The 25,677-nt window shown below is 47.7% G+C and overlaps 1 protein-coding gene across 3 annotated transcripts in view; it reads left to right on the top strand.

The window, feature by feature from the left end:
* EARS2 (glutamyl-tRNA synthetase 2, mitochondrial) overlaps window positions 1-25,677 on the top strand; it is a 40,437-nt gene that overhangs the window by 8,189 nt on the left and 6,571 nt on the right. The window contains exons 3-8 of one of the 3 annotated variants that reach the window (XM_070362618.1): window positions 4,512-4,701; window positions 7,258-7,730; window positions 9,062-9,170; window positions 15,409-15,562; window positions 15,675-15,805; window positions 25,162-25,297. In XM_070362618.1, the coding sequence (XP_070218719.1) occupies window positions 4,512-4,701; window positions 7,258-7,730; window positions 9,062-9,170; window positions 15,409-15,562; window positions 15,675-15,805; window positions 25,162-25,297 (1,193 nt within the window). Of the gene's footprint in view, window positions 1-4,511; window positions 4,702-7,257; window positions 7,731-9,061; window positions 9,171-15,408; window positions 15,563-15,674; window positions 15,806-17,902; window positions 18,577-25,161; window positions 25,298-25,677 lie in introns of those variants that run through there. The other 2 variants (XM_070362619.1, XM_070362620.1) reach the window with 2 other exon arrangements.

Here is a 25,677-nt window from a genome sequence, read left to right on the forward strand (position 1 = left end):
AAGTGCTACAATGAATATGTCAGCAAATTTGGAAAACCCAACAGTGGCCACAGGACTGGAAAAGGTCAGTACTCATCCCAGTTCCCAGGAAGGGCAGTACTAAAGAATGTTCAGACCACCAGACAGTTGCACTCATCTCCCGTGCTAGTAAGGTTATCCTCAAAATCCTCAAGCTAGACTTCAGCATTATGTGAACCGAGAACTTCTAGATGTTAAAGCTGGGTTCAGAAAAGGCAGAGGAACCAGAGATCAAATTGCCAACATTCGCTGGATCATAGAGAAAGCAAGGGAATTCCAGAAAAACATCTACCTCTGTTTCATTGACTATGCTAAAGCCTTTGACTGTGTGGATTATCACAAAGTGTGGAAAACTTTTAAGGAGATGGGAATACCAGACTTTCTTACATGTCTCCTGAGAAACCTCTGTGTGGGTCAGGAAGCAAGTTAGAACCCTGTAAGGAACAACTGACTGGTTCAGGATTGAGAAAGAAGTACAACAAAGCTGTTTATTGTCACCCTGTTTAATAAACCTATACACAGAGCATATGATGCAAAATGTTGAACTGGATGAGTTAACACACTAGAATCAAGATTGCTGGGAGAAGTATTAACAACCTCAGTATGAGGATAACGTCACTCTAATGGCAGAAAGTGAAGAGGAACTAAAGAGCCTCTTGATGAGGGTGAAGAGAAGAGTGAAAAAGCCAGCTTAAAACTAAATATTATATTGAAAAAACTAAGATCATGGCATCCGGTCTCATCACTTCATGGCAGGTAGATGGGGGAAACGTGGAAGTAGTGACAGATTTCCTCTTCTTGGGCTCCAAAATCCCTGCAGATGATGACAGCAGCCATGAAATTAGAAGACAGTTGCTTCTTGGCAGAAAAGCTATGACAAACTTAGACAGTCTGTTAAAAAGGAGAGACGTCACTTTGCTAACAAAGACCGTATAGTCAAGGCTATGGTCTTTCCAATTATCATGTATGGATGTGACAGCTGTACCATAAAGAAGGCAGAGTGCCAAAGAATTGATGCATTTGGACTGTGGTGTGGAGAAGACTCTTGAGAGTCCCTTGGAAAGCAAGGAGATCAAACCAGTCGACCTTAAAGGAAATCAACCCTGAATACTCTTTGGAAGGACTGATGCTGAAGCTGAAGCTTCAATACTCTGGCCACCTGATATGAACAGCTGACTTTTGGGAGAGACCTTGATGGTGGGAAAGATTGAAGGCAGAAGCAGGAGAGGGCAACAGAGGATGAGATGGTTGAATGGGATCACCGATTCAGTGGACATGGTGAGATGGTGAGGGACAGGGAAGCCTTGTATGCTGCAGTCGCAAAGAGTCAGACAGCTTGGCAACTGAACAACAACAAAAAGCCTAGAGGTTTTCCCTGTTTTCTTCAATTTAAGCCTGAATTTTGCAATAAGGAGCTCATGATCTGAGCCACAGTCAGCTCCAGGTCTTGTTTTTTTCTGATGTATAGAGCTTTTCCATCTTCGGCTGCAAAGAACATAATCAATCTGATTTCGATATAGACCATCTGGTGATGTCCATATGTAAAGTCGTCTCTTGGGTTGTTGGAAGAGAGTGTTTGCTGTAATCAGCATGTTCTCTTGACAAAACTCTGTTAATGTTAGCCCTGATTCATTTTTGTACTCTGAAAGCAAACTTGCCTTGCCTGTTATTCTGGATATCTCCTTAATTCCTACTTTCGCCTTCCAATCTCCTAGGACGAAAAGGACATCTTTTTTTGGTGTTCGTCCTAGAAGATGTTGTAGGTCTTCATAGAACTGATCAGCTTCTTCTGCCTCAGTGGTTGGGGTGTACACTTGAATTAACTGTATGTTGCATGGTTTGCCTTGGAAACAAACTGAGATCATTCTGGCGTTTCTGAGATTGAATTCAAGTACTGCATTTTGTACTTTTTTGTTGACTATGAAGGCTACACCATTTCTTTTAAAGATTCTTGCCCACAGTAGTAGATAAAATGGTTATATAAATTAAATTCACCCATTCCCATCCATTTTATTCACTGATTCCTAAAGATGCTGATGTTCACTCTTGACATCTCTTGCTTGACCACATCCAATTTACCTTGATTCATGGACCTAACATTCCAGGTTCCTCTGCAATATTGTTCTTTACAACATCAGACTTTGTTTTCACCACCAGACACATCCACAACTGAGCGTCGTTTCCGCTTTGGCCCAGCTGCTTTATTCTTTCTGGAGCTGTTAGTAATTGCCCTCTACCCTTCTGCAATAGCATATCGGATACTTACCAACTTGGGGGTGGGGTGGGGCTTATATCCTGGTATCATTTTTTTGACTTTTCATACCGCTCATGGGGTTCTCACGGCAAGAACACTGGAGTGGATTGCCATTTCCTCTTCCTGTAGCCCACGTTTTGTGAGAATTCTCCACTGTGACCTGTCTGTCTTGGGTGGTCCTGCACGGCCTGGCTCAGAGCTTCACTGAGGTACACGTGCCCCTTCTCCAGGACGAGGCTATGATCCCTGAAGGGGATGTTGCGGCATGTATGTTGTAGCGTGAATGAATTCTTTCCTTTTTATGACCAAACAATATTCATTATGTGGAGATACCACTTTTTGCTTATTCATTCGTCAGTGGTTGGGCATTTAGATTGTTTCTACATTTTGGATACGATGAGTCAAATTGCTATGAACGTTTACATACTGTTTCTTTTGTGCATCTAGTGGAGTCTCTCTTAAACCCTGGAGTGTGTACCAAATGTTGGACATGCTAACGTTAGCTCAAGAAGGAACCCCAGATGCACGTAACCTAGCCCCCCTTCTCTGACAAATGAAGCAATACCAATATCAACAGAACCAATGATACTGGCAGCCAGGACCTACTGAGAGCTGAGATATGCCAGGCAGGGCGCCGAGCCTTCCCACAGGCTGTCTCATTCCAGCTTCATGATGACCCTCAGGAGAAAGTAAATGTGTGTTATGTGTTTGTCAGTCAGTCGTATCTGACTTTTTGCGACCCCATGGACTGTAGCCGGCTCCTCCATCCGTGGGATTCTCCAGGCAAGAATACTGGAGTGGGTTGCCATTTCCTTTTCCAGGGGATCTTCCCAACGCAGGGATCAAACCCAGGTCTCCTGCATTGTAGGCAGACTCTCTATGGTTTGAGCCACCAGGGAAACCTAAGTAAATGTTTGTTTCCTGCTTTAAAAAGAGGAAACCGAGGCTCTACAAGGTGTCTTGCCTGGCCTTAGAGCTGGCCGGTGCCTTTGAGCCCAGGCTCCTCTACCTCCAGAGACTATGGGACATCGGGTGTGCAGGATTAACTCTGTCCTTAGCTTCCTAATTCATTTGAAAGCCCTCTGAGGACAGAAACACCATCATCTAGCTCTTCTGTGTCCCCTCTGCCTCTCCTGGAGGCATTTATAAGTGAAACCTATCCTTTGTGACCTGTGGAAACCAGACCTTGAGTTGGGGTTTGGGCTTATACTGGATCACGTTTGATCTAACAGCATATGTTGCAGCTTCCATGTTCAATATGGAAGCCATTGGGCTAAGCACTTTGTGAGCACTGGTGCATTTAAGTCTTGGTCACTCTGCACAGTAGACTCTTAGCTCCACTTTTCAGAGGAGGAAACCAAGGCGTAGGAAAGCTAAGGAGTGCAGGAGGCAGTCCACGGAGTGCTTGAGAGCACGGACTGGGGACGAGCTAGCCTGGCTTTGAATGTTGTTGTACCCACTTGTCCTTGGCCAGGTGACGTGACACAGCCTCTCGGTGCTCCTGTGTCCTCCTTTCTGAATGGGGTTCACAACAGCACCTACCAGGTTGGGTGGTTTGGAGCCTTAACAGTGATCACAGAATATAAAAGCAGCCTTGCAGGTTCATGGCACCACCCTTTGTCACAGAAGTCAGGGGCCAAGCCAGGAGTCCAGCTGGGCTGGATGAGCTGTCCCTGAGCCACACTGCTTCTCCTGAGTCCGCTGTGCCAGGGCAGGGCTGGTTTGTCCCTCTTCGGGGCAAGGATGGAGGGAGAGGATATGCCAAAGAGGGTGTGGATCAGGGAGCCGGTGCACCTCCATCCAACTGCTTACCCACCAGCCTCGTGACCTTAAGCGTTAATCCCTCTGTGCTTTACCTCTTCATCTGGAAAAGGGAAATTATAAGAGTGACGGCCTCATGGATTGTTGGGAGGATTAAAAGCTCTGCAATGTGTGTGAATTGCTCCTCTGGTGGCTCAGATGGTAAAGAATCCACCTGCAACGCAGGAGACCCAGGTTTGATCCCTGGGTTGGGAAGATCCCCCTGGAGAAGGGACCAACTCCAGTATTCTTGCCTGGAGAATCCCATGGACAGAAGAGCCTGGTAGGTTACACCTTGTGGGATCGCAGAGCCGGACACGACTGAGCAACTAACACCACCACCACCGGGGTGTGTGGAACGCTTGTAGCAGTGCCTGGGAACCTGTGCCATGTCTTTGGGGTCATTATCGTTTGGTGATTGCCTCTGCCTGTGTTCCAGGCGTTCCCCCGGACGAGAGCCCCCGGCGCGGAGGGCCTGCCGGGCCCTACCTTCAGTCTCAGCGGCTTGCGCTCTATGCCCAGGCCGCTGAAGCCCTGCTGAAGAGCGGTGCTGCGTACCCATGTTTCTGCTCACCCCAGCGGCTGGAGCTCCTGAAGAAGGAGGCCCTGAGGAACCGCCAGACGCCTCGGTGAGAGCCCCAGCCTGTCACTGTGCCTCCCCAGGGGTGGCTGTGTTCGTTCATTCCTGCTGCATAACAAATGACACCCAACCTACCTACCTCAGGGTTCTTCCAGGTCAGGAGTCTGGGCACAGCTTAGCTAGCTCCTTCAGCTCAGGATTTCTCAAAGCCGCCATCAGGGTCTAGGCCAGCCTTGCTGTTGCCTCGATTGCTGGGCTCGCCGAGGATCTACCTCCATCCCTCTCAGAGGCTGTTTCCTGGAGACAACAGTCCCAGCCAAGTGGGACTCTCTCTACGGGGCAGCTCACTGCTTGGCAGCTGGTGTTCCTTCAGGCGAGCCGGGGAGAAGGAGGTGGGCAGGGAGGGGAGCCAGCAGGGTGGAAGCTGCAGCCTCTGCGTCACCCAATCGAGGAAGTGACGTCTCGTGGCTGCGTTGTGCTCTGGTCACCAGAAGGAAGTCAGGAGGGCCACCCGCATTCCAGGGTGGGGAGGACACAAGACAGAAACACCAGGAGGAGTATCTCTGGGGCCGGGTCAGCTCTGCCTGCCGCACTGGGCCTCAGGCGTGTGAGGTCATTTAAATTCTCTCTTATTTGGGGACTTCCTGGTGGTCCGGTGGCTGAGATGCCGCACTCCCAATGCCGGGGGCCTGAGTTCAATCCCTGGTCAGGGAGCTGGATCCCACATGATGCAACTTCAGAGTTCACGTTGTTTAGTCGCTCAGTCGCATCCAACTTTTGCGACCCCATGATCTGTAGCCTGACCCCATGGACTGTAGCCTGCCAGGTTCCTCTGTCCATGCAGTTTCCCAGGAAAAAATACTGGAGTGGATTGCCATTTCCTTCTCCAGGGGATCTTCCCGACCCAGGGATCAAACCTGCGCTTCCGTGTCTCCTGCATCGCAGGTGGATTTTTTTTTTACTGCTGAGCCACCTAGGAAGAGCAAGAGTTCACATGCCACAACCGAAAAAAAAGATCCCGCGTGCTGGCACAGCCAAGTAAATGTTTTAAAATAATTCTCTCTTTTTAGATTAGTAAAATCTGTCTCATGTTCAGGAAGGTGTATATGCAAAGATCTGTCCCAGCCCTGACTCTGGCTCTCCAATTCCTTCTCCAGAGACAGTCCAAAGGTGTCTCCTGCAGAGACATGTAGTGCAGACCCTGATGAATGTGTGCCATTTCCCCTCCTTCTCTGCTCAATTGGTATCACACATATCGTATCATGCAGCTTATAGATGCCACTGACTGTGATGAAGATCAGTCTGTGTGAGTCCATAAATTTCCTTACGCTTGCAAACTATTCTGTCACAGGGCTGAGTCCTCACTCACTTCATCAGTTCCTTACTAATGAACATTCATGTTACCTCTAATCTTTTGTATTAAAAATTGAGGGTGCTGAGGAGCAATGTTGATGTCCATCATTTTGCATGTCTGTAGAGTGTGTGTGCTGGGTTACCTCCCTAGATTTGGAGTTTCAGGGTCAGTTTGCGGCTTTGATAGATACTGTATAGTGGCCCTTTATTAGCTTGTATTCAAGCTAATAGCATTGCATTCAAGTTCCAGTGTCAGTGAACTCTTTGGACACGGGCTTGGATATTCATACAAGGTCACGACATTCACTGCAGCATTGCTTTTTAAATCATAAACAGTCTTTTTGCCCTTTGACAGGTTATTTTTTTTAAATTACCATCATGCTCTGTCTTGGAATCCACGAAGCCATTTATGATTGAACATTTAGGTCAGTGTCAAGGACAGTGCTTTCAAGTGTTACATTTGTGTGTCAGGACACTTCTGGGAGCAAGTAACAAATACTCTGTTTAAAATGGACAAACTGGAGCTTCTCATACTTTAATGTGCAGAAGAATCACCTGAAGATCTAGTTAACAGGCAGCTTCTGATGTAGCAGGTCTGGGGAGGGGCTGAGATGCTGCATATCTGACAGGCTCCCAAGTGAGGCTGATGCTGGCGGTCCACAGACCACATTTGAGTAATCAGAGCATAGACCACGTAGACATTTGTCTTCTCATTCAGCCGGAGGTGTGGGACTCCAGGACGAAACCAGCAGCTCTGAGAAGGCGGGACTCTGTTGTTCTCTTTCTGCCTCCCTTGCTGCCTCCCTCCCTCAGTCAGTTCCAAGTGGCTGCTGCAGCTTGTGGCTCACTTGGAGAGAAAAATCTTTCCCAGAATCTTCATCATCCCCTACCTGCCAGGCGTACATCTCTTTGAATCTCAGTGACTAGAATGGTCCAGTGTGGACGGGTCAGTTGTATAGAGGAATAGGATTGCACACTTAGCAACACCCCTCGTGATTCACCCGCTTGGGTGACATTTGACAAGGAAGGATATCAAGCAAGGAAGAAAGGAAACAGACTTGAGCCTGCTGTGCTGTGTTATTACACTTAGTTCTCCCACACAACAACCTTATTATCCCCATTCAAGACTGAAGAAACTGCTGAGAGAGCTAAATGACCCGCCCAGGGTCACAGTTATCAGAGACACGGCTAAGGCTCACGCCCATCATCAGTGCTCTTAGTAACTCTTAGCTCCCGCTCTGCTTCCCAACAGGTATGACAATCGGTGCCGGAGCCTGAGCCAGGCGCAGGTGGCCCAGAAGCTGGCCACGGACCCCAAGCCTGCTATCCGCTTCCGCCTGGAGGGGGAGGCGCCAGCCTTCCAGGACTTGGTATACGGCTGGAATCGGCATGAGGTGGCCAGCGTGGAGGGGGACCCAGTCATCCTGAAGAGCGATGGCTTCCCCACGTACCACCTGGCCTCCGTGGTGGACGACCACCACATGGGCATCAGCCACGTGCTGCGGGGCTCCGAGTGGCTGGTCTCCACCTCCAAGCACCTGCTCCTCTACCAGGCCCTGGGCTGGCAGGCCCCACAGTTTGCCCACCTGCCTCTGCTCCTCAACAGGGATGGCAGCAAGCTGTCCAAGAGGCAAGGGGACATCTTCCTGGAGCATTTTGCTGCCACTGGCTTCCTGCCGGACGCCTTGCTCGACATCATCACCAACTGCGGTTCAGGGTTTGCAGGTACCCACTCCCCTGAGAGGTCCTGGCGGGACCATAGTTGTAAGGAGCTGGGGCCTTGGGTCAGGCTACCTGGCCTTCAGTCCCAGCTGTGCTGTCCAAAGGCTGTGTGATTTTTTTTTTCTAGTTTATTTATTTTATTGTGGTTTGCGGGCTTCTCACTGTGGTGGCTTCTGTTGTTGAGGAGCACAGGCTCTTGGTACATGGGCTCAGTAGTTGTGGCGCACGGGCCCAGTTGCTCCGAGGCGTGTGGGATCATCCTAGATCAGGGGTCAAACTGGTGTCCCCTACATTGCAAGGTGAATTCTTAGACACTGGACCACCAGGGAAGCCATGGCTGTGTGATCTTATATGAGTTCTTTCTCTTTATTTGTCCACCATTTATTGAGCCAGTAATCTCTGGTCTCAAAGGAGCTTATGATCTGTGAGCCTTGGTTGCCTCATCTGTAAAATGGAGCTAATTAAGTGTCTTCCTCTCTGAGTTAAGTTCGGGTTCACTGAGCTCCTATGGGGCACCAGCACAGTATCTGCTACACGATAAGCACAAAAACCACAGATCCTGTGATTATTGCGGTTATTAGAGTAGAGTAAGTATGTACTCTGGGAGTATTACTAGTATTAGTGTGAGCCTAGTTTATTCCAAGCTTGACCCAAGACGTCAGGCCCACATCTTGATGACGCACAAAGTAGAATGACCTTTGGTCAGGGGTGGTTTCTGAAAACATGGCCATAAATAGTCTGCCTACTGCTTTTTCTGCTCTTGTCTTATTTAAGCCTTAAAATACCCATGAGAGGGATGTATTATCACCACTTTGTTAGAAGCTTATGAGGCCCAGAGAGGTTGAGTAACTCACCAGAGTGACACAGCTAGTGAAGGATGTGGCACAGGCGCAAAGCTGACCAGGAGGCCACTGACTGCGTGGGATGGAGCTGCGGCTCGAGGGAAGCAGCTCCTGGCTCAGCTTTCTCACTCTGGCTGCAGTTTGAAATCCCCCAGGAAGCTTGTAAAGTACACTTCTGCTCACACCCCATCTAAAACCAGTCAATCGGGATCCCTGGCGCATAGCCAGACAGTTGAGCAGGCTATTCTTGCAGCTCATGTCTTTGAGGGCAGTGAGGGTTGATTTGGGCAGATTTTATTTTCAAGCTTTCCCCCTTAGTGACAGAACCCTTTCTGCAAATGAAAGCTCATCCAGACCCTTGATACATAAAATGACTAGAAATCAAATCTGTTTGGTCACCCTTCCTTGTGATTGAAAATGCAATGGTGATGGGTGGTTTACAAGGGGAATGGGGTGTTGGAACACTGAGCAGCTGGGCCTCTTCACTTGCAGAGAACCAGATGGGCCGGACCTTGCCAGAGCTGATCACACAGTTTGACCTGAGCCGGGTCACCTGCCACTCAGCCCTGCTGGACCTGGAGAAGCTTCCGGAATTCAACAGGTGAGCGGGGAATCTGGAGCATTTGCCCCTGGGAGGAAAGGGCTCACCTGCTGATGCTGGGTCCTCATGGCAGATGTTTTAGTGGGGTCTGGAGTCACACTTGATTTTGACTGTGGTCTTAGGCGTCTAGTGCTGTGCGACCACAGGTAAGTCACCTAATCTCTTTGAGCCTCTGTTTCTTCTTCTCTAAAATGGGACTATTACCTTGTGACAACAACTCCTGCATGGTCTCTCCCTCCATCGGGCCAGATCCATGGTGCCAGACCCTAGCAGGCTCCTCCAGTACTGGAGGTGTAGAGGCGGCCTCAGAACTGAGAGCTCAGGGATCATGAGGCTGCCTGCCTTGGCCTCGGAGCACTGTCGGGGTGATGGGGCAGAGGCCAAAGGAGTGGCCCCTCTATCAGCCACTCTGGGGAACAGGGATCCAGCAAAGAGAGGTGTCACGTATCTGGGTTTGTTTGCTGTTCTGTTCCATGACCAGCCCCAGGTTCTGGGCTCATGTGAAGGCTGGAATGGTAATACATTTTTTTAACTTGCTGAGAATTTTTTTAAAAATGGGGCCAATAATAGTACTGGCCTTGTGCCACTGTTCAGTTAAATTAAGCCTCAAGCTATTTTGCACAGAGAAAGTGCTCAGTAAGATGGCAGGTTTGTTCTTTGTCATCAGTGTTACGCTTGATCAGCCTCTCCCCAACCTAGCCAGGACAGTGAGTGAGTGCTGTCTCTTGCCATGTTTTTCACATCTCAAGTAGTTCTTCCCTCTGAGGGTTTCCCTGGTGAGTCGGTGATAAAGAACCCGCCTGCCAACTCAGGAGACACGAGTTCAATCCCTGGGTTGGGAAGATCCCCTGGAGAGGGAAATGGCAACCCATTCCAGTATTCTTGCCTGGGAAATCCCATGGACAGAAGAGCCTGGTGGGCTATAGTCCATGGGGTTGCAAAAGAATCAGACACGACTTAGAGACTGAACAACACCACCACAACTTCTCTCTGAAACCTCCAGCCACAGTTACAGTTTGGATCCCTGTTGCCATATCTTGGGCTAAGGGCATTAGTGGGAAAGCCAACGGACGGGTCTGTAGTTAGGGGGGCTGGGACTCCTAGATGCCTCCTCTTGAGCTGGTTTGGGGACAGGCTTTCAGTATTTTACTTGCGTGAGCCCAGGGGGTTCACATCAACTGCATTTGCCTCAAGGATGTTACTTCCCCCATAAGTTGGGGTCACTTGTATGATTTTGCCCTGTTGTGCATTTAACAAGAGCAAGATGTCAAGAAGTTAAATGATGAGGCAGGTTCAAGTTCATACTGTCAGAACAGATTAGATCAGATCAGTCACTCAGTTGTGTCCGACTCTTTGCCACCCCGTGAATCGCAGCACGCCAGGCCTCCCTGTCCATCACCAACTCCTGGAGTTCACTCAGACTCATGTCCATGAAGTCAGTGATGCCATCCAGCCATCTCATCCTCTGTCGTCCCCTTCTCCTCTTACCCTCAATCCCTCCCAGCATCAGAGTCTTTTCCAGTGAGTCTACTCTTCGCATGAGGTGGCCAAAGTACTGGAGTTTCAGCTTTAGCATCATTCCTTCCAAAGAAATCCCAGGGCTGATCTCCTTTAGAATGGACTGGTTGGATCTCCTTGCAGTCCAAGGGACTCTCAAGAGTCTTCTCCAACACCACGGTTCAAAAGCATCAATTCTTTGCCACTCAGCCTTCTTCACAGTCCAACTCTCACATCCATACATGACCACAGGAAAAACCATAGCCTTGACTAGACGGACCTTTGTTGGCAAAGTAATGTCTCTGCTTTTGAATATGCTATCTAAGTTGGTCATAACTTTCCTTCCAAGGAGTGTCTTTTAATTTCATGGCTGCAGTCACCATCTGCAGTGATTTTGGAGCCCAAAAAATAAAGTCTGACACTGTTTCTACAGTTTCCCCATCTATTTCCCATGAAGTGATGGGACTGGATGCCATGATCTTCGTTTTCTGAATGTTGAGCTTTAAGCCAGCTTTTTCACTCTCCACTTTCACCTTCATCAAGAGGCTTCTTAATTCCTTTTCACTTTCTGCCGTAAGGGTGGTGTCATCTGCATATCTGAGGTTATTGATATTTATCCTGGCAGTCTTGATTCCATCTTGTGTTTCTTCCAGTCCACCGTTTCTCATGATGTACTCTGCATATAAGTTAAATAAACAGAGTGACAATATACAGCCTTGACATACTCCTTTTCCTATTTGGAACCAGTCTGTTGTTCCATGTCCAGTTCTAACTGTTGCTTCCTGACCTGCATACAGATTTCTCAAGAGGCAGATCAGGTGGTCTGGTATTCCCATCTCTTTCAGAATTTTCCACAGTTTATTGTAATCCACACAGTCAAAGGCTTTGGCGTAGTCAATAAGGCAGAAATAGATGTTTTTCTGGAACTCTCTTGCTTTTTCCATGATCCAGCAGATGCTGGCAATTTGATCTCTGGTTCCTCTGCCTTTTCTAAAACCAGCTGGAACATCAGGAAGTTCACGGTTCACATATTGCTGAAGCCTGGCTTGGAGAATTTTGAGCATTAGTTTACTAGCGTGTGAGATGAGTGCAATTGTGTGGTAGTTTGAGCATTCTTTGGCATTGCCTTTCTTTGGGATTGGAATGAAAACTGACCTTTTCCAGTCCTGTGGCCACTGCTGAGTTTTCCAAATTTGCTGGCATGTTGAGTGCAGCACTTTCACAGCATCATCTTTCAGGATTTGAAATAGCTCAACTGGAATTCCATCACCTCCACTAGCTTTGTTCGTAGTGATGCTTTCTAAGGCCCACTTGACTTCACATTCCAGGATGTCTGGCTCTAGGTCAGTGATCACACCATTGTGATTATCTGGGTCATGAAGATCTTTTTTGTACAGTTCTTCTGTGTAATCTTGCCATCTCTTTTTAGTATCTTCTGCTTTTGTTAGGTCCATACCATTTCTGTCCTTTATCGAGCTCATCTTTGCATGAAATGTTCCTTTGGTATCTCTGATTTTCTTGAAGAGATCTCTAGTCTTTCCCATTCTGTTGTTTTCCTCTATTTCTTTGCATTGATCGCTGAAGAAGGCTTTCTTATCTCTTCTTGCTATTCTTTGGAACTCTGCATTCAGATGTTTATATCTTTCCTTTTCTCCTTTGCTTTTCGCTTCTCTTCTTCTCACAGCTATTTATAAGGCCTCCCCAGACAGCCATTTTGCTTTTTTGCATTTCTTTTCCATGGGGATGGACAGGGATGGACATGGTCTTGATCCCTGTCTCCTGTACAATGTCACGAACCTCGTTCCACAGTTCATCAGGCACTCTGTCAGATCTAGGCCCTTAAATCTATTTCTCACTTCCACTGTATAATCATAAGGGATTTTATTTAGGTCATACCTGAATGGTCTAGTGGTTTTCCCTACTTTCTTCAATTTAAGTCTGAATTTGGCAATAAGGAGTTCATGGTCTGAGCCACAGTCAGCTCCCGGTCTTGTTTTTGCTGACTGTATAGAGCTTCTCCATCTTTGGCTGCAAAGAATATAATCAATCTGATTTTGGTGTTGACTATCTAGTGATGTCCATGTATAGAGTCTTCTCTTGTGTTGTTGGAAGAGGGTGTTTGTTATGACCAGTGCATTTTCTTGGCAAAACTCTATTATTCTTTGCCCTGCTTCATTCCGTATTCCAAGGCCAAATTTGCCTGTTACTTCAGGTGTTTCTTGACTTCCTACTTTTGCATTCCAGTCCCCTATAATGAAAAGGACATCTTTTTTGGGTGTTAGTTCTAAAAGGTCTTGGAGGTCTTCATAGAACCGTTCAACTTCAGCTTCTTCAGTGTTATTGGTTGGGGCATAGACTTGGATTACTGTGATATTGAATGGTTTGCCTTGGAAACGAACAGAGATCATTCTGTCGTTTTTGAGATTGCATCAAAGTACTGCATTTCGGACTCTTTTGTTGACCATGATGGCTACTCCATTTCTTCTGAGGGATTCCTGCCTGCAGTAGTAGATATAATGGTCATCTGAGTTAAATTCACCCATTCCAGTCCATTTCAGTTCGCTGATTCCTAGAATGTCGACGTTCACTCTTGCCATCTCTTGTTTGACTACTTCCAATTTGCCTTGATTCATGGACCTGACATTCCAGGTTCCTATGCAATATTGCTCTTTACAGCATCGGACCTTGCTTCTATCACCAGTCACATCCACAGCTGGGTATTGTTTTTTCTTTGGCTCCATCCCTTCATTCTTTCTGGAGTTATTTCTACACTGATCTCCAGTAGTATATTGGGCACCTACTGACCTGGGGAGTTTCTCTTTCAGTATCCTATCATTTTGCCTTTTCATACTGTTCATGGGGTTCTCAAGGCAAGAATACTGAAGTGGTTTGCCATTCCCTTCTCCAGTGGACCACATTCTGTCAGATCTCTCCACCATGACCTGCCCATCTCGGGTTGCCCCACGGGCATGGCTTAGTTTCATTGAGTTAGACAGGGCTGTGGTCCTAGTGTGATTAGATTGACTAGTTTTCTGTGAGTATGGTTTCAGTGTGTCTGCCTTCTGATGCCTTCTTGCAACACCTACTGTAGTGGTGTGTATTTCTGCTTTTGTTTATTTGGGGGGTGGGGGAGTGGGGAGGGATGCTGCAAGGCTTGTGGGATCACAGTTCCCTGACCAGGGATTGAACCCAAGCCATGGCAGTGAAAGCGCTGAGTCCTATAACCACTGGACCACCTGGACCACCGCACAACTCCCACTGGGCATCTCTTGCATGGGACATTCAGGAACAAGTGCAACATGCACGTTGAATGCAGCTTGTATACCACCTTTCTTATAGAGAAAGTAACATCCTGGGGAGAAATGGGGTCAGAACAGACGATACTTGGTGACCCATTCCAGTCCTCCCCAAAGCACGAGGGGAGTCCGAGGAAGATGGCTGTGGCTTTTGCTTGCAGTTGAAGCCCGCAGGTTTCATACAGCTGAAGCTGTTCGCTTTAGGTAGCTCTGTAATCAAGCCGCTGCTATGACTCTTTCAGAAGCAGTACTAGAGATAGTGGTGCTGGGGACTTGGTGAAGGTAGTGATAATAACTGACGTTTCTCTAGCATGTGCTGTGTCCCAGGCGTGGATCCCTGGACCTTACGTGGATTATCTCAAGCATGGCCACTAGGGTCTCTTGATTTCTTTCTTCCCGCTGCCTTGTCTAGTTACAGAGGTCGTAGAAATAGCTTTAGTACAATTTCATGTGATTTCTCTTCATTTGTTTTGCTGTGCCTGGCAGGCAGTATGTGGGATCTTAGTTCCTTGACCAGGGATGGAACCTGTGCCCCCTGCAGTGGAAGCGTGGAATCCTAACCACTGGACCACCACCAGGGAATTCCCTTCATTCATTTTAGAAACTAATGTTTTGGGGCCACGGCATCCTCCGGATTGCTTCCCAGAGGGTCTTGTCCTTCCACCCTCTGCCTCACCTAAGCCTCTGTTCAGATTCCCGGCCCGTCTCCAGCTCCCAGACATGGCGGCCACACTGGCCTTGTGCTCAGTGTACACAGACAGCCCCTCCTTTACTCCGCCCAGCGCCCTGTGAGTGAGGCTCCGTTGTCCCCATGGTAACAGAGGAGCATCCTGAGCCCTGTGTGCTCTGAGCAGTGAGTGCATCCCACTGCTGCAGATGTCTGGCAAGGCTGGCTTCACTCACAGGCCTGCCCGATCTCAGAGCTCATGAGATGGTCACCCATCCCTTGCTGCCTGCCTTTCTTCTACACCAAGGACAGGAGGGCACGCACCTCCAGAATGGCCTTCGACCCTGTGCTGTTCATGCCCTGGGGTCCCTCCAGTCCTGCCAGGGACAGGGTGAGGGCAGCCCGGGGACTGAGGACCGACAGGGCCTGGTTTGAAGCTTGGAGTCTTAGAGGCTCTGCTGCTTCTGAAGCAGGGAACAAGGTGGTTAGAAGAATTCTGAAAAGGAGAAAATTTGACCTGACAGCAAAACTTGAGCTTTTTAACTGAGTCCTGAATTCAAATGATAGCTCAGGGGAGGGCAGTGGGCCAGGTGAGATGCACTGGGGAGCTGAGTCATGGGCAGACTGTCGGGAGTCTCCCCGCTGCTCCATCCCGGCTGGAGGGAGAGCATCCCCTGGAAGGAGTCATTCTGCAAAGCCCACCCGCTCCCCTGGGGAGGAGGGTTTTGGCAGGGCTGGGGGTGGCCGCAGCAGCATGGTCCCTTGGCTTCTCCTGCAGGCTGCACCTCCTCCGGCTGGTGGGCGACGAGACGCAGAGATGCCAGCTGGTGGGCCAGCTGCAGGTGCTCGTGGAGGAGGCATTTGGGAGTCAGCTGCAGGACAGAGAAGTGCTAGACCCAGCCTACATGGAGAGGATCATCCTGCTGAGACAGGTGAGTCAGGAGCCTGGAGACCGAGGGAGCAGGTGGCGCCCCACTCCTCCCCCTTCCCATGTCAGGATCCCCTCCAACTCCCAGTGCATTCAGTGACCACCTCTCTCCCCAGGGTCACATTTGCCGCCTGCAAGATCTGATCTCCCCAGCGTATTCCTACCTGTGGACCCGCCCTGCGGTGGGTCGAGCACAGCTGGGTGCCATCTCAGAGAAGGTGGACATCATTGCCAAGCGTGTGCTGGGGTGAGTTCCCACAGGTGGAGCTCGGGGTCTGCACCTGCCTCCCCTGTCTCCCTCCCAGGGCCCTCTCCACTCCAGGACTTGGCGGTCAGGCCTGCAGTCTGGCGCCAGAGCTAGCGAGAGGTCTCAGTGAGAGGGTCACTCATGGCACTGAGAAGCCCAGGCTCCCCCGGAAGATTCAGTGGTTCTGGCTCCAGGATTAGACCCACCTGGGTGCCATTGCAGCTCAGCCACTCACTGACCCAGTTAATTAAGTTGATGCAAAAGTAATTACGGTTTCACACTCTGAAATCATTATCACATCAGATCAGTCGCTCAGTTGTGTCCGACTCTTTGTGACCCCATGAATCGCAGCACTCCAGGCCTCCCTGTCCATCACCAACTCCCGGAGTTCACTCAGACTCATGTCCATTGAGTCAATGATGCCATCCAGCCATCTCATCCTCTGTCGTCCCCTTCTCCTCCTGCCCCCAATCCCTCCCAGCATTAGCGTCTTTTCCAATGAGTCAGCTCTTCACATGAGGTGGCCAAAGTACTGGAGTTTCAGCTTTAGCATCATTCCTTCCAAAGAAATCCCAGGGCTGATCTCCTTCAGAATGGACTGGTTGGATCTCCTTGCAGTCCAAGGGACTCTCAAGAGTCTTCTCCAACACCACAGTTCAAAAGCATCAATTCTTCGGCGCTCAGCCTTCTTCACAGTCCAACTCTCACATCCATACATGACCACAGGAAAAACCATAGCCTTGACTAGACGGACCTTTGTTGGCAGAGTAATGTCTCTGCTTTTGAATATGCTATCTAGGTTAGTCATAACTTTCCTTCCAAGGAGTAAGCGTCTTTTAATTTCATGGCTGCAGTCACCATCTGTAGTGATTTTGGAGCCCAGAAAAATAAAGTCTGACACTGTTTCTACTGTTTCCCCATCTATTTCCCATGAAGTGATGGGACCGGATGCCATGAACTTTGTTTTCTGAATGTTGAGCTTTAAGCCAGCTTTTTCACTCTCCACTTTCACCTTCATCAAGAGGCTTCTTAATTCCTTTTCACTTTCTGCCGTAAGGGTGGTGTCATCTGCATATCTGAGGTTATTGATATTTATCCTGGCAGTCTTGATTCCAGCTTGTGTTTCTTCCAGTCCAGCGTTTCTCATGATGTACTCTGCATATAAGTTAAATAAACAGAGTGACAATATACAGCCTTGACATACTCCTTTTCCTATTTGGAACCAGTCTGTTGTTCCATGTCCAGTTCTAACTGTTGCTTCCTGACCTGCATACAAATTTCTCAAGAGGCAGATCAGGTGGTCTGGTATTCCCATCTCTTTCAGAATTTTCCACAGTTTATTGTAATCCACACAGTCAAAGGCTTTGGCGTAGTCAATAAAGCAGAAATAGATGTTTTTCTGGAACTCTCTTGCTTTTTCCATGATCCAGTGGATGCTGGCAATTTGGTCTCTGGTTCCTCTGCCTTTTCTAAAACCAGCTGGAACATCAGGAAGTTCACGGTTCACATATTGCTGAAGCCTGGCTTGGAGAATTTTGAGCATTAGTTTACTAGCGTGTGAGATGAGTGCAATTGTGTGGTAGTTTGAGCATTCTTTGGCATTGCCTTTCTTTGGGATTGGAATGAAAACTGACCTTTTCCAGTCCTGTGGCCACTGCTGAGTTTTCCAAATTTGCTGGCATATTGAGTGCAGCACTTTCACAGCATCATCTTTCAGGATTTGAAATAGCTCAACTGGAATTCCATCACCTCCACTAGCTTTGTTCGTAGTGATGCTTCCTAAGGCCTACTTGACTTCACATTCCAGGATGTCTGGCTCTAGGTCAGTGATCACACCATTGTGATTATCTGGGTCGTGAAGATCTTTTTTGTACAGTTCTTCTGTGTATTCTTGCCACCTCTTCTTAATATCTTCTGCTTTTGTTAGGTCCATACCATTTCTGTCCTTTATCAAGCCCATCTTTGCATGAAATATCACAGTAATCCAAGTCTGTGCCCCAACCAGGAACGCTGAAGAAGCTGAACTTGAACGGTTCTATGAAGACCTCCAAGACCTTTTAGAACTAACACCCAAAAAAGATGTCCTTTTCATTATAGGGGACTGGAATGCAAAAGTAGGAAGTCAAGAAACACCTGAAGTAACAGGCAAATTTGGCCTTGGAATACGGAATGAAGCAGGGCAAATAGAGTTTTGCCAAGAAAATGCACTGGTCATAGCAAACACCCTCTTCCAACAACACAAGAGAAGACTCTACACATGGACATCACCAGATGGTCAACACCAAAATCAGATTGATTATATTCTTTGCAGCCAAAGATGGAGAAGCTCTATACAATCAGCAAAAACAAGACCAGGAGCTGACTGTGGCTCAGACCATGAACTCCTTATTGCCAAATTCAGACTTAAATTGAAGAAAGTAGGGAAAACCACTAGACCATTCAGGTATGATCTAAATCAAATCCCTAATGATTATACAGTGGAAGTGAGAAATAGATTTAAGGGCCTAGATCTGATAGATAGAGTGCCTGATGAACTATGGAATGAGGTTCGTGACATTGTACAGGAGACAGGGATCAAGACCATCCCCATGGAAAAGAAATGCAAAAAAGCAAAATGGCTGTCTGGGGAGGCCTTACAAATAGTCATCTGCATATCTGAGGTTATTGATATTTCTCCCGGCAATCTTGATTCCAGTTTGTGTTTCTTCCATTCCAGCGTTTCTCATGATGTACTCTGCATATAAGTTAAATAAACAGAGTGACAATATACAGCCTTGACATACTCCTTTTCCTATTTGGAACCAGTCTGTTGTTCCATGTCCAGTTCTAACTGTTGCTTCCTGACCTGCATACAAATTTCTCAAGAGGCAGATCAGGTGGTCTGGTATTCCCATCTCTTTCAGAATTTTCCACAGTTTATTGTAATCCACACAGTCAAAGGCTTTGGCGTAGTCAATAAGGCAGAAATAGATGTTTTTCTGGAACTCTCTTGCTTTTTCCATGATCCAGCAGATGCTGGCAATTTGATCTCTGGTTCCTCTGCCTTTTCTAAAACCAGCTGGAACATCAGGAAGTTCACGGTTCACATATTGCTGAAGCCTGGCTTGGAGAATTTTGAGCATTAGTTTACTAGTGTGTGAGATGAGTGCAACTGTGTGGTAGTTTGAGCATTCTTTGGCATTGCCTTTCTTTGGGATTGGAATGAAAACTGACCTTTTCCAGTCCTGTGGCCACTGCTGAGTTTTCCAAATTTGCTGGCATATTGAGTGCAGCACTTTCACAGCATCATCTTTCAGGATTTGAAATAGCTCAACTGGAATTCCATCACCTCCACTAGCTTTGTTCGTAGTGATGCTTTCTAAGGCCCACTTGACTTCACATTCCAGGATGTCTGGCTCTAGGTCAGTGATCACACCATCGTGATATATCCAGGCTCAAACACATCTTCATTCATCAAAATTGGAACCATATAATTAACGCATTTTTGCCAACGAGAAATAAGTTTGCTTATTCCTGGAGCATAAAAATCTATGCTTCGGGATAGAAAGTGATGTATAACAAAACCACATTTATTTAAGAATCTATTCCACTATCACATGGCAAAGTTCAATAAAGCAAAACTGTTAATTACTTTAGCACCAACCTAATAGTTCACCTGCCAGGCGACTTCAGTTTGTCCAGTTTCCTGCACGTCCTGCACCCTCCCCTGCAGGGTGGAGGTGATACTAGGTCTCATTGTTCACAGTCACAGAGCTCTTTAGATCGCGAGGGCACAAAGTGCAACCGAAACTGGCTTAAGCAAGAGGGGAGTGATTCGTGTACATCACTGCAGAGGCCAGAAGGGCCGACGTGAGGCCCAGGTTAATGCAGGGGCCAAAATTCATGGCACCGACACCTCATGTCTCCCTCTACCCCTTTGACTTTGTGCCGCACACTCCCCCAGGCCGGCTGCTCCTTCTGCAGAGGTTCTGTATTAGATGGATACGTGCGTGTCTCCCTTACCTGCATTCGGATCAGGCAGTTCAAGGCTGAACGGCTTCTGTCCATGTCTCTAGGGTCCTGCTGTCTTTCGGTTTTGCCTACGCTCTCCCTCTCTCTGTCTCTGTCTCTCTCTTTTTTTTTTTGGCTACCCTGGGTCTTTGTTGCAGCAGGAGGACCTGTTGCAGAGCACAGGCTCAGTGGTGGTGGCACGTGGCCCAGGGTTTGCTCTTGTTCGCATGGTCCGTGGTGGCTCACGTTCAGCCAGAGGAGGAAGGAGGAAAGGGAGAGGGGACGGGGCGTTCCTTCCCCTTGAGGCCCTGGCTTAAAAGTTATACATGTTTCCACTCACATTCTGCTGGCCTTAACACCTGCCTTGTGGCCACACCAAGCTACAAGGGAGTCCAGAAAATGTAGTTTTTACCTTGGTGGCCACATGCCCAGCTGAAGATGGTGTTAGTACACGTGAGAGAGAGAAAGGATCCTGAGAATCAAAAGCTGCCTATCTCACAGTCCCCACTGAGGAGGTAAGAGGGCAGAACCGCAGACCCTGACTCCAGCCGTGTCCTGAAATTCACTCTGATGGGGCCTGATTGGCCGGGTTTTTCTGCCTCTGAAGCAGTCACAGAGGCCTGGAAAATGTGATACATTGACCAGCTTAGGTTAGGTCATATGCGGGGCTTTGAGTGGACTCCCAGCCAGAGCTTGTGGGCTGATGGTGGAGCCAAGTCATTCTACAGGGAGTGTTGGGGCCCTGGTATCAGGAGGAAGGGGAATGTGGGCTGAGCAGCAGACCCCACAAATGTCCATTTTACTTAACTTCCCAGTTTGTTGTGAAGATTATGTTTGATAGGAATAGCAAACACTCGTTTGTATACTTGCTTACACACTTGTGTGCAATGTTACATATCACATACGTTGGATACGTAGATAGCCAGTGCGAAGCTGCTGTATAGCACAGGGAGCTCAGTGCAGTGCTCTGATGACCTAGAGGGGTGGGACCGGGAGTGGGAGGGAGGTTCAAGAGGGAGAGGAGATATGTATACAGTTGGTTGATTCATTTTGTTGTACAGCAGAAAGTAACACAACATTGTAAAGCAATTACGCTCCAATAAAAAAATGATACACACAAGATATGTGCACATGTATATATGCTCATGGCAAAGAACCCGCCTGCCAAGGCAGCGGACGAGAGACACAGGCTCCATCCCTGGGTCAGGAAGGTCCCCTGGAGAAGGAAATGGCAACCCACTCCAGTATTCTTGCCTGGGAAATCCCATGCACAGAGGAGCCTGGCGGGCTACAGTGCCCAGGGCTGCAGAGTCAGACACGACTGAGCACCCATACACGTGACACGATGTATGCTGTGCATGCGTGTATACCCTGAGGTTCTCAGCAACCTAATAAAGGAACTGCTCTTGTTATCCCCACTCTGCAGATGAGAAAGTTGAAGCCCCAAGAGGCTCAGTAACTTGTTTAAAATCATGCAGCTGGTAAGGTGGAGGAGCAGGGATTGAAAGTCCAGCTGGCTGGGGTGAGAGAGTGGATGTAGTGTCGTGTTCTCTGTTGCTGCTTCTTGGTGTGAAATGCTCGAACAGCACCTGATAACAAGAAACCATCACTATACCGTTAAAACATACATTCTGAAAAGATAAGAATATAATTAACATGGCAAAAATACAAACAGTCCAAGAGGGTTTATAGCAAAAATTGTCTTCCCTCGTACTCAGTCCCCAACAGAAAGACAGTCCCAAATAGCAGTTTCCTTTGTGAAAGGTCTACATAGTCAAGGAAATGTGTATATAACTCCATTCTTGCAGACTTTTTATTTAAAATTTGTTATTAGTTCATTCAGACCTCTTGAATGTGGGTTTAAAACCTAAAAATTATTTTTAAATGTATATATCAGAATCCTATTGTTTAAAAATAATGTTATTTATTTATTGATGTAGTTTTGGCTGTGCTGGGTCTTCACTGCTATGCAGGCTTTTCTCTAGTCAAGGCATGCAGGGGCTACTCTCGAGCTGCTGTGCATGGACTTATTACTGCGGTGACTTCTCTTGTGGAGCTCAGGCTCTCGGCACGTGCGCTCAGTAGTTGTGGCTCCCGGGCTCTCGAGCGCAGGCTCAGCGGTTGTGGCTCCCGGGCTCTCGAGCGCAGGCTCAGCGGTTGTGGCTCCCGGGCTCTCTGGCGCAGGCTCGGTAGTTGTGGCTCCCGGGCTCTAGAGCGCAGGCTCGGTAGTTGTGGCTCCCAGGTTCTAGAGCGCAGGCTCAGTAGTTGTGGTTCCTGGGCTCTCTGGTGCAGTCTCAGCGGTTGTGGCTCCCGGGCTCTAGAGCGCAGGCTCGGAAGTTGTGGTTCCCGGGCTCTCGGGCGCAGGCTCGGTAGTTGTGGCTCCCGGGCCCTAGAGCGCAGGCTCAGTAGTTGTGACACATGGGCTTTGTTGCTCCTTGGCATGTGGGATCTTCCTGAATCAGGGGTTGAACCTGTGTCTCCTGTATTGGAAGGTGGATTCTTTACCACTGAGCCACAGGGAAAACCCATGAATCCCATTTTTAATCCTTATCCCTCATCTGCCCCATTCCAGAACCCTCTCTGGATTTACTACTCTTTTTAATTATATCTAGATAATCCTTATTTTCCATCTCTTTACACAAAAGGTACAATATAGTACAATCACACTGGTATGTTTTGGGGGTTTTTGGTTTAATTTTATTATTTTTTTATTGAAATACAGTTGATTTACAATATTGTTAGTTTCAGATGTACAACATAGTGATTCAGTATTTTTATGGATTGTACTCCATCTAAAGTTTACGAAATAACAGCTATATTTCCCCGTCTTTTGTGTTTTTTTGCTTGTTTGTTTTTCACTTAACAGCATATCTTTAGATCTGTCCAGGCTTAGAGAGCATCCTCCTCTCAGCAACACCTAATCCCTTATCATACCACTTCACCATGATTTATTTAACTCGCCTCCTGTTGATGGACATTTGCTTCCAAATTTGCTGTTACAAACAATGCCGCAGTGAATAACCTTGAATAGACACCATTAAGCACCCTTGCAAGCATATCTCCAGGCTAAATTTCCCTGAGGTATTATTAATAATACTCCGTTAATTTAGGACATTCCATATGAGGCTGCCCTAGTTTACCAAACTAATGTCTTCCCTCCCCACACCTGCCATGGGATTAGGTTTTAGGGACACTCTGGGGCTCCCACTCAAGGCAGGAAAGCTGACACCCACATGTTGAGCAGCAACCAGTTCTGTCGAAGGCCCTCTGCCCATGCCAAGTCCTGGGCCAGCTCTTATTAACGTGTCCTGGCTGCCATCACAGGCCTCCTGGGGCCTGTCACTTTTACCAGCTCCTTGGCAGCCTGCTTCCCCATAATGACATTGAGGAGCTTGTTAGTTTTTACCCCATACTACACTTTTTTTTTTTTTTGAAGTATGGTTGATTTACGATGTTGTGTTAATTTCTGTGGTACAGCAAAATGATTCAATTATACATATAGATACTCGTTTCTATATATCTATACATATGGATATTCTTTTCCATTATGGTTTATCATGAGATATTGAACATAGTTCCCTGGGCTATACAGAGGACCTTGTTGTTTATCTATTCTATATGTAACAGTTTGTATCTGCTCACCCCAAACTCTCAATTTTTCCCTCCCCCCACCACACCCTCCTTGGCAACCACAGGTCTTTTCCTTATGTTCCGTAGATATGTTCATTGTATCGTATTGTAGATTCCACATAGAAGTGATATCACATGGTATTTGTCTTTCTCTTTCTGACTTGCTTCACTTAGTATGATAATCTCTAGGTCCATCCATGTTGCTGCAAACCGTATTTATTACATTTTATATTTTCAACATTTCCTCTTCTCCATTTCATAAATAACAGCAGTCACGTGGTTTAGTTTTAAGATGCAATAAGAATGGTTACGTTTCTCAAACTGAAACTGAATTGCTCAAGTACTGGAGTGAGTAAGGAAATGTGCCCGGGAAGGCCGTTGGTTCCAATTTCCTCATGAACCCTGTTCCTGAGATGGAAGCCTGCCAGCTTCCTAGTAGGTCAGCGTGGGGGATGGAGTGTCTAGCCATTTTAGGAGTGGTCAGTGTCAGAGCTGGCGTCAGAGATTGTCTGCACTAGTGAAGGTCTCCAGCCTTGGCCCGTCTTTAGCTCTGCTCCCATCTCTTGCTCCAATTCCAAATCAGGGCTGGGATGAAATTTTTGCAAGTCTGGCCCTTACTAATTAGGAACTTTCTCTTGAGCTCAAACATGCTTTTGGAAGAGGGTCTCAGCTGGACTGCCAGGAAAGTGGGGAACGGTTGTTGGCCCGTTGTACCTCCCGAGCTGTTGCAGTTTGTGGGCAAAGAATGGTTACAGCAAGTGGTGGCAGGGCCATCACTGATGTTGGGTTCTCCTGATGTCTTTCTTTCTGCTCTTCTCTGAACATCCCCTGGAAGTCTTTGTTTATTTATTTGGTCGCACTGGGTCTTCGTTGCTGCACGCAGGCTTTCTCTAGTTGCGGCGAGCGGGGGCCACTTCTTCATTGGAGTGTGCGGGCTTCTCATTGTGGTGGCGCTCTTGTTGGGGAGCGCGGGCTCTAGGCTCACGGGTTTCAGTCGATGAAGCACTCAGGCTCGGTAGTTGTGGTGCATGGGCTATGATGCCCTGAGGCATGTGGAATCTTCCTGGACCAGGGATCGACCCCAAGTGCCCTCCTTTGGCAGGTGGATTCTTATCCACGGTACCACCAGGAAAATCCCAGAGGTCTTGAAGCCGTGTTTCAGAGCATTTCTCAGAGGGCTTCATTCTTCCGTCCTATATCTAACTCACTCGTAAGTTTCTTTTTAGATCCTCTTGCAATGTCTCTGAGCATTTGGATATAATAAATAATAGCTAATATTTAACTTTTTATTGAAATATAAGATCTCATACTTCCGAGTTCTTACTGTCTGTTCGGCCAGGGTACTCCTTGCTTTACAAGTTTTAACTCAGCCCCACCATAGCTCTGTGAGGTGCAGAGACTATTATTATCCCCATTTTACAGGTGAGAAAACTGAGGCATGAAGATTGCATGACACAGGTGGTAATTAGTAAATCCTCTTACGGTATCCTCCGAGTTTCCATTTTTTATGCACACTTGGCTTGGAGTCTCTCTGTTTGTAGTCCCTTGGTTGCTATTTCTTCACCAACTAGGATGGGAGTAGTAGATATCTCCCTCCACTTCCAAGCAGGCTTGAACATTGATTGTGCTATTAATTTATTAATATGTTGTAGCTGATGGATAAGCTTCTGAAGTCCTCCCTTCCACCCACTTGCCATTGGCCTGTGCTGGCCCCTCATAGACTGGCTCTCTTCTAGACTTTTAGAAGGACCTGGTACGAACTTAACTCAGGACGTGCTGAATAGAGAACTGAAGAAGCTGTCAGATGGTCTGGAAGGCATCAAACACAGTAACGTGATGAAGCTCCTCCGAGTGGCCCTCAGTGGACAGCAGGTGAGGCAGGCGGCTGGACTGGACTGGAGCCCTCTTTTATCCACTCAACTGACATTCACCAACAGCACTAAGTGTAGTTTGAGGGCTACAGAGGTGAATGAAACATGACCACCTCCCCTCATTCAATCATTCAACAGATAGTATCTACTGAGTACCTACCATGTACAAGCACCATGCTAGGTGCAGTGGATCCAGTAATGAGTGAAACACACATGCTCCCCCTCTTGAGGGGGCTGGCAGTTGATTAGGGGAAGGGACATACCAACCCAGGGAGAGCAGGCCCCGGGACCTATCCTCAGCCTCAGAAATTGAAACCCATAAAGTGCACACCCGGCTCTGTGGGGTGCAGGCACCGGTGCCAGCATTGGCTTGGGCATAAC

This window comes from Bos mutus, chromosome 25, assembly GCF_027580195.1.
Source record: "Bos mutus isolate GX-2022 chromosome 25, NWIPB_WYAK_1.1, whole genome shotgun sequence".
NCBI lineage: Eukaryota > Metazoa > Chordata > Mammalia > Artiodactyla > Bovidae > Bos > Bos mutus.